The following is a 16,471-nucleotide window of genomic DNA, read 5'->3' as shown; positions in this document are numbered from 1 at the left end:
AAACAGTCTTACAGAAAACGATCCGTCCATGCTAGAACAGGACAAGAGTGACCCCATGTTATTTAACCCTCCAGAAATAAAGATTCCAAGCGTCCCAATATGTAAACCCCACATGACGAGACGAAGAACATTGAACCACTGCATTTCAACCACTCTAGGCATGACAGAGATATCCTTACGGAGAATTTGAAATAGCCAATATACACAAGCAGGTATTGATAGACATCTTTTTCCTTCCCTCACAACTTGTAGATTACGATAATCCTATCATAAAGTCCCAGCCCTGAGGAAGACCTTCTTTGAAATCCTCCTGGTCCACAGCACGAAGGTCGAAACGCGTCGGAACACCTACACAACTCACCTTTTCACTTGCACAGGACTCAGAGCACAAACAAGAAATAGGAGTACTAAAAAGGACTCACAATGTTAGGCCATAAAAAAGTTGCATTGTAAGAGGGCGGGTCTGATAAACAGGCGTGGAGGCGGTAGTGGTGGTTTAAAGGAAGAAGGTTTATTTAAAGAAAAGGAAGGTGTGATAGGAACTTTGAAGGTTTCTTCGAAATGGTCTTCTTCTTCTATGGTGTCTGGGAAAGTGTCAGGTGATGAGGGGTCCCGTGTGGTCTCCTTGTCTTCTGGACGTGGTAGGTCTCCCCGGTGGCTCATAAGAGAAAGAAGGAACAAACGAGGGGTCCGTGAGAATAACTATAATGAATTCGGAGAGACGTCATTTCCCTTCACCACACCTTTGTGTCACTATCAGTCATTAGAAGGGTGCTGGAGCATGCATATAATAGAGAACTTTTACAGTAGATTTTAGGGCTTTGTTTATGGTGCCTGGGGTCGAACAATCAGAGTGCTCACCATGTGCTTAAGAGGAGGTATTACGGGTGTTCATCTATTGCCCAATGCAAAGAACAGTGCGCTGCGCAGACCTGTTTCGAGTGTGTCTCGCTATATTTATCACGCTCTAGCACTGTGAACCCAAAACAAAGCAACATACACCCGCTCTAAACAGTCCCTCCTCCTACCGTTCCCACCCGCTACCCGCTCAGTTTCCCTAGAGTCGATGCACTCATCGACCCTGCCGTAACTCTTCCCAGAGTCACGGCCGCTTTCCAGCATCCACTGGACACCACCAGTCCTCACACCAGCTGTCTTCATCGAGGTCCGGTTCGTGGGCTGGCTGGAACTCTTCAACGGGTCCCGCGTCTTCCTTCACCGGGTCCGCGTAATCTCCAAGGGCTCCTGCCTCTTCAACGGGTCCCGCGTCTTCTCTCTCTTTCTCTGCCGAGAAAATCCTTCCTCCGTCTTCCGCGTGAACCCCTGTTTGTCCCGCCTTCGCCTCTTTGTAGGCGTCTCCTATTCGTCCTGCGTTGCTGTTTCCGGGTGATTCCTCCTGTACTTCCGGGTCATTCTTTCCACCGCGTTCGAGGGTCTGAGGAGAAACAGCAGAGGATCGTGGTTGTTGTAGGCCGCCTTGATGTTTGAAAAAGGTATGGTTCTGTCTTATTTCAGTCACTTTCTCACATGCATGTTCTAAACACTGACCTTTTCGGGAATGACTCTCTGAGCCTATACTTGTTCAAGGACCACCTAGTAAAATTGACCAAGGAGTACTATTTAGTTGTACCCTGGTGGACATAAAACGTAGGATTATGACCAAATAAGCCTAAATGTGGTTTTCACAGTATATATGAGATGCACTTGTGTTGGATTGTATTTTATAATTTCTTTCCAAATGACCAAGTCTGCTTTTGTATTAAGATTGGATGTACAAACATAACAAAAAAGTAATTCAACCATGTTGTGTAATGAAATTGAAGGACATTTGCATTTATGAAAACAAACGTACATAAGAAATAGAAAAACTTAAGAGAAAAGTAAGCTCTGTGTTGACCATTATTGAAAAAATGACTGAATAGTTGTGTACCTACCCTACATGTCAAAAAAACGAAAGCTTGTTTTGTTCATTGACTGAACCTGCCGTGGATAAAAGTAAGATCCATGAGCATGAATAATTTACATATATTAGAAGCAGTGACTTGGCATGGCACACAGGATTGTGTTCGGTCATCTTTTCACTCATGGTTTACCCCATGTCACACAGTCTGCAACAGCAGTCTGTGTGGAATTTGTGTGTAGGTCCCTTAAGGTGGCATAAGATATGCTGCAGCCCTTTGGTACTATTTACGAGGAAACTTACAGGGTTGCTAAAGTCCTTAAACAATTGTAGCACCATTAGACAACACCTTGTTTTGGGGAAGGAGCACTGGCACTGAGGTCCATTAGCAGGCCTCAGTGCACTGTCAGAGTCGAAACTCAGCATCTAGTAGCTAAAATGGGGCAAAAAGTGGGGGATAACTGTGACAATAGACCAGTTTACTTCCCTTATGCCTTGGCATAGTCTACCAAACACACTGTGAGCAGATTTATTTTTAGGCCCAGTAGTGAACAGCTGATGCCGAAATAAATATTTGTGAATATTTTAAACAACTCTTAACACTATCTCCATTGTGATATCAAATATAAGTGTTTTTCTGATTGTTCAGTTTTGTTTCCTTTTACTTGCCCTAAATGTAGAAAATTAGTAGACATGCACAGTTCTAAACAAAAATGACAGATGAAGTTTGTGTACTGTGCATTGGTTTCCATTTTATCATATTCCCATTTTTACCATATTTAAAGATAATTTCGGTTAACAGGGAAAGTGATTACTAAACTAGCACACTGCACTACCTACACAAGAAATGTCAATTTTGTCAACTTTGTCGTTTAGGTTTCAATGCCCAGCAGCATAGCAAGAGAGACTCTTGGGGGTCTGACTCTCAGGTAAGCAAACTGGATGATAAACTATATGTTAAGTATTTTGTTGGGTTTGCTGTTTTCACCCAAACATTTCATTGTTTCTTTTACTCTTTGCTGGTCACTGGTATTGCCGGTGTCTTATTTGTGTGTCACAAATATGCTTCACAAATGCTCAACAAAATATGCTTAACAAAATCTGTACCTTCATTGCGGTCTGTGTGGTGAATCTAATGTTTATATTTATTTATTTTATTTTTATTGTGTTACCTTCTTCCTTTGATTCTTTTTTCAACATGTTGGTACAGAAGTGAAGCAGGGCAACTTTAGCCAGCCAGAAAACAGGCAAGGGATTTCACTCGCTTACTAGCACTGTGCCCCTGAGCTTTAGTACAGTGAACACTATTTTTAATAGTTTCCAGCAATGAGAACGGTGTTCATTGGTATATTTTTGTTAAAATTGAATGTGTTCCTCTTATCTCTTTTAGCCATTTGCTCTATAGAACCTCCTTGGCACAAAAGTGTTGTTAAAGGTGCCTTGCCTACAGTAGGTTTCATAATGTTGGTCGCTGAAAGAAAGAACAGGCGGGAATAATGCGAATCAATAAATATCTGTACTTAGGGGTCGATTATGATTGCGGTGATTCCGCATCCTCCGGGCTGGAGGAAGCCACCGCCGGCCCGGAGGATGCGGAATCACCGCTGCGGACCTTCAAAACACGCACCGCCAGATTATGATGGCGGTGGGATCAGCGGCGGACGGCAGGTCCGTCCACCGCTGATCCGCGGGGTGTTGGACGCAATTTGGTGGCGGTGTCTGCAAGACACCGCCAGCCAAATTACGATGGGTTTGTAAACATGCTTTTCCGCGGCGTATTTACCGCCGTGGAAAAGCATGTGGACAATAGCTTCTGGGGGGCCCTTGCGGGCCCCCAGGGTGTTTGTTGGGGGTGCACATGGGGGGTACCTATGGTACCCCCCAGCATTTACATGCAGAAAGCGGCAGGCACCGCGCGGCGCCTGCCGCTTTGTGCATTTAAATGCAAAGCATGCATTTTTAACCTTGCGGCGGGTGCTGCTTCAAGCAGCACCCGCCGCAAAGTTAAAGATATGGGATGTGACCGCCAGGGTGGCGGTCACATCCTAATTGCACCGGAGGGACTGCCGCTGCCCCTGCGGACGGTCCCTCCACCTCGGGGGTGGCGGACGGACGCAGGTCCGTCCGCCATCCTAATAGGCGCCTAAGTTCCAAGCTCCTTTACCACCTTTAGGGCAAGTGTGTGTTACTTTCACAGTAGATGGGGTTCTACCTTCTATTGACATGAAAGGCACCCCCCCCCCCCAACACACACACATATTGCACACCACTTGGAAAAATCTTCAGTTCCAGCACTTGGTGCTAAATAAAGCCATTGATGTATTAGTTTAAAAAAAACGACTTCCTTGCACCCTTGACATTCCTCGTTTTTATTTTTGCACAGTCCAGATGACCTTGCATGATATTCATTCTGTCATCTCAGAGTGTGCAGTACACAAGCTTCTAGTGCCATATGCCACTATGAGGAAGCCTTCTCTTTAACCCTCACAGTAGGCATTGCAGATGAGAACCTGGAGATACTGCTTTCATCTTTGGTGATCCGAGTTAATGAGTTCAGAGGGATTTGGAGTGCAGTGTGCCGGCTGTCAAAAACCCTCCTGCCTCTCAAATGAAGCTTATTATTGTGCTTCTGGAAAAATCTTCAAAGACCTCTGCTGTTAATAGGTCAGTGGCATGTAAGCACAGTTGGGACCTGGTCATCCTAACATTTCCCAGGGCCCGTCCCAGAGAATCTTGTAGTTCGGGGTGGTTCAGTCAAGTGCCATTCAACCTATTCCTCTGTCTCTTGGTACGGAATTCCAAAATGTTGGATGTCATGGATCGGAAGAGTTTTGCTTCCTGTATTTTTGCTATGCTTTTTTCTAATGTGACTTATCTTTTTGCATGCTATTTGGGCTTGTTGTGGGGTACAGCTTAATTGGCGATGCAACACTAGCTGGAACATATACAACATTCTTTTGCACAGATGTTCATTGATGGAGTTGATTCTTTGAGGCAAAATCTTCACTGAACACAATGCAGGGTGGTCCACCTCATGTGCAAGTGGTACTCTGGTGCCTTACTGTTGCAATGCTTGGATGATTTGCACTAGTTTCTTAGTGAAAGACAAGGCATTCCTGATCACTTGGCCATTTGAAGATAAGATGGGTTTGGCGAGATGTTAAAAAGGTTTAAATAGAGCAGTGCAATAGCTCAAGAAGTCAGAATACCTACCAATGCAGAACCTTCTCTTTAGCTGAAACACCAACAACAGTAACCATTCCACTCAGTGATTGTTGGGGCAGATTTCAGAGAATGCAAACAGACAGCTATGGTATCAGTTGCAGCAGGTAAACCAATATAATGTGATAATGTTAGTAGAAACAAAACTGATTTGGAGGAGGCATGTGCCATTTCTGCAGGAGGAGAGAAGTGAACTAGGATCTGTGGATCCTACAGACTATTTGATTTGGTTCTCCCACCCCTACATCAGGAATTCGCTATCTTTGCTCCCCTACTCCAGGGAAACTCGAAAGGGAAAAGTGCAATCTTAATTCCTCAAAGGAGTAGTTTAACCAGGAGTGCCTTGAGAATTTAATTCCAGCATTTATGCCAGCTATTTTCTGGTAACGAAGAAGTGCTGGAATGGAGGCCTCTACCTAATTATGAATTTGAACTTGCTTATTAAGTTCCTGTGGAAATATGTTAGTCCTATTTGTGCACATTCAGCAGTCTAAGAACCCACTACTCGTATTGTACTAGGGTTAAGGGAGTTTTGTAGAAGATATGGATTTTGTTGATTGAAGTATCTATTAGAAGAGCAAGTCAGTCACCCCTGGTTGCAGTTTTTTTGATTGACACTCTAGCGACATCCAGATTCATCAGCACCGACCCTTCTCCTCTTCTTACTGAAGGCTATGTACTTAATTGCTAAATCTTTTCCTTAATTTGTTGTGTCTTGCTCAGTCTTTACCCTGCCCTGTATGGAACAGGATAATTAGACAGAACTGATGTCATGGGCACAAGGGTATGCCCTTGGGAAGCAGATACATAATAGCCAATTACTCTTATGCAGCTCTATGCCTGAGCCAGTCTGTCATTTCTTCCTGGAATTCAAGAAATTTCTGATCCCTGGTGGTATACAAAGTGATCATTAATCTGCAGGGATGAAGAGCAGACATAAAAAAAGTATTGAAGCTATGTAATTTGTTCTATTTACTTAAGTGATATTGCTTCACTGTTTCATGCATCTTGTTCCTTTAACACACCCAATGGTGCTATAACCATTGTTATAGGTAAGACATGCAACTCAAAAAACTGATCTAAAATTAAATCTTTCATGGCAGCGTACAAGACCTCAAACTGAACACTGAGCAACCCACCAACAAATCCCTCTCTTTACAAACTGCAAGATACCTTGTAAATCCATGTTTGAAACTGCTCATACATTCCGAAGGGCAGTATTTATTTTATTTGATGGCATATCAGAGCTAAATATCCTGAAGAATGCATAATCTCTTTAAACTCCAAATGAGGCGATATTCACTTTATTCCTACAAAGTCATCATAAATTGGCATCAACAGCACAAAAACAAACACTGCAAGGATTCCTGCTAAGCCTATGTAGAAAGACGTGTGATCACACCGTTTGTCTTGGACAACCAATTGTATACATGTCCCTATTGTTCTAAAGCACCCTCTGAATCTTTAGAAATATCACATAGGTACTCTCTAGACAACAAGGCACCTTCAAATGTAACCAGTAATACCATATTCCTCCATGTTTCTTTTACTAGACTAACAGTTCGTCTGGAGACTGGTATGAAGCACTTTATGATTTCTCCGCGGAAACCGATGAGGACCTTCCTTTTTGGAAAGGAGATCGAATTCTCGTCACAGAACAACTGGACTCTGAGTGGTGCCGCGGTAGGCTGAATAACAGAGAAGGAATGGTGCCAAAAGCATTTGTTCAGGCCATATCAGGTAATCACATTTGTGATAGGGTTTACATAGCTTTAGTCCTTAACTGCATTCTTGTGCTTCTGTATGTACTCATTTTCGGTACTATTATACTATTTACTATGACGTCGGTGCCTCCTAGCTGGGTACGTTTTTGCATATGTACATTGAAACAAATGTTCCTCGTTCTTTAGACCATACCAATATACTGTTCTGTTTTTCAAGTTAAGGTCTCCATTACCTGTTAAGCGTCTGGTTTAATGTGCAGCTTTCCAATCTGTTTTCGTCGCTTTAAAGTTTACTTTCTGCCCATTGACATAGAATGCAATATAGTAATACCACAGAAGTGACGTATTTCACTTTTAATATCTGTGTGCTATTTGTAATATAAAAGTGGATGATTTTTGGTTTGTTTGAGCACTAGCAGGCAGAATATGACTTGCTTGTGTGCCTCAGCTGCGTTTCTTGAAAGAAGTGTGGGCAGGTAAAATATCATGCTTGGTGCACATCTCTTTTCTCCAGAGATGTAGTGGAGCAGTCCTCTGTGACATGAGCCAAGTGGACGGTCCGAGAACAACAGAGCTGAAGGTCTCTTGGACTGTGGCTGTACATATGGACAGCAAATACACATGGCACAGGCACTGTCAGCGAGTGGATGGTACCCAAATGGTCAGGAACAGCTGGTGTGGTTATTGAGTCAACTTCAATTCTCAAATCTTGCTTCAGAGCTCACTTGGATTTTCATTATCTGATACAGGCTAATTAAAATATTTACCCCTTCACCGTCCCCACACCACCTGTGTTTCCACCCCTCACTTGTCTACCAGCAGGACAAAAAGCTTGGTGAGGTAAGGTGGGGGAGTGGATTGTAACACTAAGATACCTTTTCATTCGGTATCTCGGTTATAAACTACGCCGATGATACGCAGCTTATTTTCTCCTTGGAGGGCAGATAGGCTGTGTCCCAGGAGACTTTTCACTGCTGCATGACAGCCACTGCGAACTGGCTGCGCACTAACTCCCTTCAGTTTAATGGCTCAAAAACTGAGGTGCTGCACTGCTCCATGGATCGCATTCCTCTGCCTTTGCCGGCGGATTTCTGGCCCACTGCTTTCCAGGGTACAGTCGCGGCAGCAGACTCCGCCCGTAATCTAGGCGTTATGTTTGGACCAAATTTGCAGCTGAATGTTTTTGTAAACAAAACTGTCGCCACATGCATGATGCTGCTCCTCATTCTACGTAAGATTCTCCCTTTGCTTCCGGCCCAAGCTAGACCAGAGGTAGTGCGGAGTATTATTCTCAGTAGGCTTGACTACTGCAACGCACTGCTTCTGGGTGCCCTCAGTATTTTGATTGGAAAATTGCAGCGCTTCCAGAATATGGCTGCTAAATTGGTCCTTTCTCGACGGCGTTCGGCCTCTTCATCCCTTGCGCTTAAGGACCTCCACTGGTTACCGGTCCACCAGCGCATTTGTTTTAAAGCGTTGTGTATAGTGTTTAGGGCCCTCCCTGATCAGGGGCCTGCTCCGCTACAAGAACTTTTTTCCTGGTACTTGACCTCCAGACCCCTGCGATCTTCATCGGCACATCTGGTAACAGTCCCTAAGATCCGGAGGATATGGATGGGAGGCCGTTCCTTTGGATATACTGCGCCAAGCTTTGGAATTCACTGCCAGTGACTCTAAGGAGCACGGGGGAATTCTCCTCATTTAAGAAAGGCCTGAAGTCCCATCTATTCCCCAGGGCAGTGTAGTGCTGTGTTTTGCGTTGGTCTGGATTAAGTCAAAGCGCCAGGATACCCTTTGGGTGACAGTACGCGCTATACAAATACGCAATACAATACAATACAATACCAAAGGATGCTCTAGATGTTTGTAGATATCTGATTGTAGCATTGTGTACCTCACACTGTGCAGTCGGTTCCATCTTTCTCAATCATATGTGAGGAAAAAGAACACTGGTATAGAATTTGTACAAAATGGGGATGTTGCCTCTATCATCCAACACCTACATCTTAGGTGAAAGCAAATGAGTACATGAGATGTTTCAGACCTGAACCACGTGGACACTCCTACTCCCTCCACCCCTTTCAACCCAACCCATGAAGCCCTGCTCCACGTACTATAACTTCAGTAAGAAGAAATTATTATTTTTGGTAATGGCAGTAGAAACTTATTGAATCTCCCATTACCATACTCACACCAGTTCAGAGAGCATTCGTCCATAACCAGGTGCTCTAAAAGGTTAAATAGAGAGCACCAGTACAAACCTATATATGAACTAGTTCTGGTCAACTTTGGAATAAAGAGAAGTGAAAATGAATAAAAAATAATGAAAATGCAAATAAAAATAATTTAAACACATTTTGTGTTTTAGTAGGTATCATATATTCCATACATGTCAAATATAGTAATACAGTGAGGTTAGATCATACAGTGTTGATTACATTATGGAGTATCATTTCCGCATCAAGTCATATGTAAATCATACTTCAAGTAAGAAAGCATTTCTAGACGAATTCTTGGCAGGAACAAACAAAACGAAGCTAAGAAATCTTTTGTGAACCCCAACCCCCACCCCTAAACCCTAACTGTCATCTCTAATCTTTGTCTCCAAGAATTGCATTGTATCAAAGTGGGAATGTCTCTTGTGTAGGAATCTATAGGGATAACCATACTTTGTGGTGTAACTGTGTCTGTGAACGCCGGAAGTATGCAGGGTTCAAATGCCAAAGTCATCAGAGGGACATGGGCTTGAGTATCCCTGAATGTATCTCTAATCCAGCATCAGGGCAAAACTGAAGTGCTATCCCTAATAAGGGGAGGGGGTGTATTTAAGCGTGTAAAAGGTGGTGACACTCCATTTCTTCTTGGGATTTATAGGGACCAGTATATCATCCCAGATCAATGCAATATGGTAGCTTTCGCAGACCACAGTATCCCTATCTGCTTAAAGCATAGCTGTAGGAAACTGGGTTTTTGTTGCAGTACCCCCTCCCACGTTTTACTTAATATTTGATGCAACTTTGACTGAATTGTACTTCTTGCTAACCTTGTCCCCAGTACCAGTGTTCTTTCCCTAAAAAGGTTGTTGTTTTCCCCCATTGTCAAAACCTTTAGCGCCCATTGTAAATCTCTAGTAAATGGTATCCCTGGTATCTAGGGCCTGAGGTACTAAAGGGTCCCTAAGGGCAACAGCACGAATTGTGCCACCTTAAAGGACCCCTCACCAAGCACATTCAAAGCTGCCATTGCAGGCTGCGTGTCTTGGTGCAGACAAAAGTAAAAACACAACATGTCACACATCCCCGTGTGCTAGGTTCCTAAAACTGCATGTAATATTTGGAAGTCACCCCTACAGCATGCCTGACAGCCCTAAGGCAGGGTGCTGAATATTACATGTGAGGACATACCTGCATGAGCCTGCTGGTCAGGACTGCTGGTCAGTCCTAATACTGCCAGTACAAGTGACCAGGGAAGCCATCCTAAGACGTGCTGGACACTGGTGAAAACGAGTTCCTCAGCTACATGATGGCTTCACTGAAAATAGGGGTGTTTGGTATTAAACATCTCATATTGGTAAATGCACACTGATGCCAGTGTATGATTTACCAATACATGCACCCAGAGGGCACCTTAGAGGTGCCCCCTGAAAACCTACCAGCCTCTGGTGTCCTTGCTGACTGGTTTCTGCCAGTCTGCCACCCAAGACGCTGTTCTGACCTGGCACCAGAGAAGCGTATCCTGATGACCTAAGAAGAGAGAGGACACCGAAGAGCCACAAAAGCAGAGAGGATAGAAGAAGTACCTGATGTGGTACCAACCCTGTTGGCCTGTCTTCCCTCGTTGAAAACTATGCCACAGTCGACTTGTCCTGCAGCTATTGACTCCAGAAACCTGGCAGGACTGCCTGCCTTTGAAAAAGACTCCATTGAACAATGGACATGTTCTGAAGAAACTCCAAAAGAGAAGAATGATGCCTCTGGAATCGCCAAAACCCGACACCTGAAGCCACCACTGCACTCGTCGCCTCCGGCCTGAGTTGAAGCGGGACACCATTGTCAACAAGGTCCCCCAGCCCTCCAGAGCTCGAGTCCATTGTGGTTTCACTCCTCGTGGACTCCCTGACATTGCCTGCAGCCTCTGGTCGCAGGCCCCCTCAACTGCAACTGCTTTGGTAAGGAAAACCCAATGCCTAAGGACACTCCTGCACCCGTCATGCTTGGGCCTTGCAGAAGAGGAACAAAGGTTTCCTCCCGTCTCGAGCATTACAAGGCCTGAGCCCACTTGCTGGTTCAGCCTGATTGGCATCCAGGCCAGAGCCTGCAGCCTCTTTCCACACCCAGCCGCCCCATGCGCTGGTGGTGTACTTCTGGTGCTGCTACAGCGCGACTCCAGAAATTATTTCTAATCATTACTCACCATTACCCTGAAACCTTTAAACACACAACCATTTGTCAGTGGGGCCCATAACACTGCACGTTTACTCTTGTACACTTACACTTGGCTTCAGGGCTTTTGGTGAATCACACTGGAGAAATGCTGTAACATTTGGTGGAGTGTCTAAAACCTATTTAAATCAGTTATTATTTACACTTATAGATTATTACACATTACCATGGTTTTATTCAAACATTTTATTATTCAGACGCACCACCATAGTGGCAATGGATCTGCTAGAAAGAAAATTAGGCGTAGGAAAATCACAAGACCAGCTTTTAAAATTCCATTTTCCCAATTTTATTAAAAGCAAAACTTTATTATGTCTGACATTTATGCATTAATAAATTCTTTATTCAGTAAAATCTTAATATTTATTTCAAAATGATCATTTTATTTAGAGCTCAGGAAAAATCGCTTATTTTAGAAATCAGTTAAAGTTTAGCAAAGAACAGATACAGTCCATAGCTTAGTTATTTCCTTAAGTTGAAACATCGACTCCCGTTCTCACGATCACAACATTCCAGCGTCCATGTCTGGCACCCATCCTAGGTTCCGGGCCAAGGCAGCCTTGACCCTCCTCGAGCACAGGCAGTTCACTCTGACTTGCAGGTTTTGGCGCCTGAGCTGTCCAGCTCTTGCTCACTGTTTACCCGAGCATCCATTTTTAGGGCTCGGCCTACGTCACCACGAAGTGGGGCGGAGCTCCGAGCTCCTATTGTTAAAGAAAAAAAAAAAGTTTCTTTAGGGCTCAGGAAAGAAACATTCCTTAGTGCGCGATCTTCTTTTTATTATCTGAATGGTGATTGGTCGTCGCGGTGCTGTTTTTGTAGTAGTCTTGATGCCATAGGGCATTAGGCGGCCATGTTGGCATTTTCTGTGCGGTTACGCGCACAGCAGACTATTAATCTTAATTAGGAGCTGTCAGAGTGCCCGTGTAATGCAATCCAGATGGTCTGAGCGGTGAGCGCGTTCAATGTAAAACTATGTGAGGTCTAAAGCAGTCCCTTGTCCGAGCCTGACAGTTTTTTTGCAGGGGAGCACTTTTCGCATATATAATGGACAGTAAAATATTTAAGTGTTCTGAAACAGGCGTCTCAGTTTAGCATTTGCTGGAGCACAAGCTATTGGACGGGATGATAAATCAGCGCTTGACGTGATGGGGTAATTGTACACAATCAGTTTAAAAGCTAGCAAATATTTAAGGGTCAGAGGTTAAATGTTAAAGCCACATCACTCGTGCTCAGCGCTGTAGTGTATTGGGAATGACTGGTAATTGAGCCGCTAGGCATATTTCTCCGAAGGGAAATGCATTTGACAGCTAAAAGCCAACACCAGGCTTTCCCACAAGTTGTAGTGGTTTACTGCATTAAAAGCAGAACCGAGCAAGTAGGGCATCGGTGCCTCATGCGGGTTGACAGTGCAAATGTTTGCTACTACCATGCTAATTGCCACCCAGAGCACATTTGAGATTATTACTCATGTTTTGTCTTTTGAATAAACATTTCAGGCCTTCCGAGGGTGACTCACTTTGGGAACACGTAGGTTGAACCGTCACCACTCCTCCCACCCTTGTGAGCTACATACTTCATCGGACACTCTTTATTTGGAAGTAGTGTCTTTTCCTACCTGAGTTATAAAGCATCAATGAGAGTCACCTTGCATTGAAAGTACTTGAGTAGTGAGTGCAGAGTAGTGAGTGCAGAGTAGTGAGTGCAGAGTAGTGAGTGCAGAGTAGTGAGTGCAGAGTAGTGAGTGCAGAGTAGTGAGTGCAGAGTAGTGAGTGCAGAGTAGTGAGTGCAGAGTAGTGAGTGCAGAGTAGTGAGTGCAGAGTAGTGAGTAGAGTAGTGAGTAGTGAGTAGTGTAGTGAGTAGTGTAGTGAGTAGTGTAGTGAGTAGTGTAGTGAGTAGAGTAGTGAGTAGAGTAGTGAGTAGAGTGTAGAGTAGAGTGTAGAGTAGAGTGTAGAGTAGAGTGTAGAGTAGAGTGTAGAGTAGAGTGTAGAGTAGAGTGTAGAGTAGAGTGTAGAGTAGAGTGTAGAGTAGAGTGTAGAGTAGAGTGTAGAGTGTAGTGAGTAGAGTAGTGAGTAGAGTAGTGAGTAGTGAGTAGAGTAGTGAGTAGTGAGTAGAGTAGTGAGTAGAGTAGTGAGTAGTGAGTAGAGTAGTGAGTAGAGTAGTGAGTAGAGTAGTGAGTGCAGAGTAGTGAGTAATGAGTGCAGAGTAGTGAGTAATGAGTAGTGAGTAGAGTAGAGAGTAGTGAGTAGAGAGTAGAGAGTAGTGAGTGCAGAGTAGAGAGTAGAGTAGTGAGTAGAGTAGTGAGTTGAGTAGAGTAGTGAGTAGTGAGTGCAGAGTAGAGTAGTGAGTGCAGAGTAGAGTAGTGAGTAGAGTAGTGAGTAGTGAGTGCAGAGTAGTGAGTAATGAGTGCAGAGTAGTGAGTAATGAGTAGTGAGTAGAGTAGAGAGTAGTGAGTAGAGAGTAGTGAGTGCAGAGTAGAGAGTAGAGTAGTGAGTAGAGTAGTGAGTAGTGAGTGCTGAGTAGTGAGTGCAGAGTAGTGAGGTGAGTAGTGAGTAGAGTAGTGAGTAGTGAGTGCAGAGTAGAGTAGTGAGTAGTGAGTGCAGAGTAGAGTAGTGAGTGCAGAGTAGTGAGTAGAGTGGTGAGTAGAGTGGTGAGTAGAGTGGTGAGTAGAGTGGTGAGTAGAGTAGTGAGTAGAGTAGTGAGTAGAGTAGTGAGCAGAGTAGTGAGTAGAGTAGAGTAGTGAGTGCAGAGTAGTGAGTGCAGAGTAGTGAGTGCAGAGTAGTGAGTAGAGTAGTGAGTAGAGTAGTGAGTAGAGTAGTGAGTAGAGTAGTGAGTAGAGTAGTGAGTGCAGAGTAGACTAGTGAGTAGAGTAGTGAGTAGTGAGTGCAGAGTAGAGTAGTGAGTAGTGAGTGCAGAGTAGAGTAGTGAGTGCAGAGTGGTGAGTAGAGTGGTGAGTAGAGTGGTGAGTAGAGTGGTGAGTAGAGTGGTGAGTAGAGTAGTGAGTAGAGTAGTGAGTAGAGTAGTGAGCAGAGTAGTGAGTAGAGTAGAGTAGTGAGTGCAGAGTAGTGAGTGCAGAGTAGTGAGTAGAGTAGTGAGTAGAGTAGTGAGTAGAGTAGTGAGTAGAGTAGTGAGTGCAGAGTAGACTAGTGAGTAGTGAGTAGAGTAGTGAGGTGAGTAGTGAGTGCAGAGTAGTGAGGTGAGTAGTGAGGTGAGTAGTGAGTAGAGTAGTGAGTAGAGTAGAGTAGTGAGTAGGACATCACAGGCAGCAGCTGTGCAAGCTTCTTACACTCCCAAGGAGACCACAGGCAGCTGAGGTGCAATCTTCTCCCACTCACAAGAACGACATCACAGGCAGCAGCAGTGCAAGCTTCTTACACTCACAAGGAGACCACAGGCAGCAGAGGTGCAAGCTTCTCACACTCACAAGAAGGACATCACAGGCAGTAACGGTGCAATATTCTCACACTCACAAGGAGATCACTGGCAGTACACACCACATGAACACACTCCATAACACATAGCAACAATACATTGGCATTTACAATGCCATTAGCTCAAACAAATCCAAGCCCGATTGCTTTTCTAATGCTTGTTTATCTAGGCCTCAGAAGACACTTTTGGAACTATCATAGAAACAAACACAAATTCATGTTAGTTATTGAATTTAAACCCATTCTGTTTACCTCCCACCATACTAATGTTTCCCATTAGTTGTTACCTAGCAAATAAGCCACACAAATGCGTTTTATACTTACATAATCGACCACTTCTTAGCACAAAAACGTATACAATAAGCACATTTAGTCTGCATTTGTTTATATTTAAGCTGCGCACTAATTCACAACACAATAACAACACATGTTAATTATATGGCAACATGCAAGCAAAATTAGTACTCCCGTGTATAATAAAATGTGTGCATCTTATTCTAGGGTTGATTAATTTCACAAAACACCTTTAGTAAATGTTATCGTTATGGGACATTGACTTCAAGAGGGGTACACAAAATTTTGCGTTTGCCACCTCTCTTCATCAGTGCTGCTTAAGATCGTGCTTTTTAAAGTGAAAAGAATTTATATTTAAAAACGTACTTACCTGCATAATTTTTCTCTGATGCCTAAACATATATAAAGATACTTGCTATTTTTATAAATTGGTGTCAATCTCCTTCTTGAGTCGTGTGTGTCATTTATTAATCATTGTGTGTATTTGCAAATGTCTTGCACTCCTCTGTGTTAAGCCTAAGGCTGCTCGACAATACTACCCCCTAACAGAGCCCTTTGGAATTGCATAGCAAGCACCTGTCCACTCATAAGGGAACTGTGTACATGGTATATCACTTTTTTGAAATATCACATAAAGAGCCAGTTTTCTACAATAGCTCTCCGCCGTGTCCCAGCGTATTTCCTCTCGCCAGCTAGACACTGGGGTTGCCTCGAGGGACTTCCACTGCCTGGTTATTTGACGCTTTGCCAGAAGGGGCGACAAATCTACAACTCTTGTTATAACTCTTTTTAATTCTTGTGTTTGGGATAGAAGCCCAATAGACCGTGTTTGATATTATCCCAATGGATAGTGCCTGTCAGTGTGGATAGTGCGGCTCGTATATTTGTCCAATAAGACCTTAATAAGGGACAAGCTCATAACATATGTAATAGATCTGAAACATCTGCATGACATCTAGGGCAGCAGGGAATATTGAGTGAAGGTTCTGCTGTGTTAGATATGCTCTGTGCAGAACTGAAAATTGTATAAATTTAAAACGCGAATTGCAAGATATCCTGCTCGGTATTCCTGGATAAAATGCCATTCCTTATCATGCAGAGCTCAGGCTAGATCTTCTTCCCACTTAATCTGCAGGGGTACCAGAGATGTATTTATATGACTACGCAGCCTTTTAACCATGTATCGACCATGACACATACTATAGTCGGTGTGTATCAGTGCATGTGTAGTATGCTCAGATCCCAGTAGGGCCCAGTATGTTCGAACATATATAAGAACGATGGCATGTGTTAAGAAAAGGGAGTCCCGTATACCATGAAGTTGTGTGAATTCTTGATGTGTCATTAGTGCATTATCTCTGAAAAGATCTCCCACCCTATTGATCCCTGCACTTTCCCAGGGCAGTAGTCTAATCCCCATGAGAGTGCCCAGAGATGAGGGTAATCCCTTCCAGAAAA

The 16,471-nt window shown here is 43.8% G+C and overlaps 1 protein-coding gene across 2 annotated transcripts in view; it reads left to right on the top strand.

Moving 5' to 3' along the window:
* The window catches only part of SH3D19 (SH3 domain containing 19), a 656,725-nt gene that overhangs the window by 595,526 nt on the left and 44,728 nt on the right, over positions 1–16,471 (top strand). For both annotated transcript variants that reach the window (XM_078676919.1, XM_078676918.1), the window contains exons 18-19: positions 2,777–2,829; positions 6,676–6,862. In XM_078676919.1, the coding sequence (XP_078533045.1) occupies positions 2,777–2,829; positions 6,676–6,862 (240 nt within the window). The remainder of the gene's footprint in view (positions 1–2,776; positions 2,830–6,675; positions 6,863–16,471) is intronic.

The sequence above is a fragment of the Lissotriton helveticus genome, chromosome 2_1, assembly GCF_964261635.1.
Source record: "Lissotriton helveticus chromosome 2_1, aLisHel1.1, whole genome shotgun sequence".
Classification (NCBI taxonomy): domain Eukaryota; kingdom Metazoa; phylum Chordata; class Amphibia; order Caudata; family Salamandridae; genus Lissotriton; species Lissotriton helveticus.
This window is presented reverse-complemented; position numbering and strand designations above follow the sequence as displayed.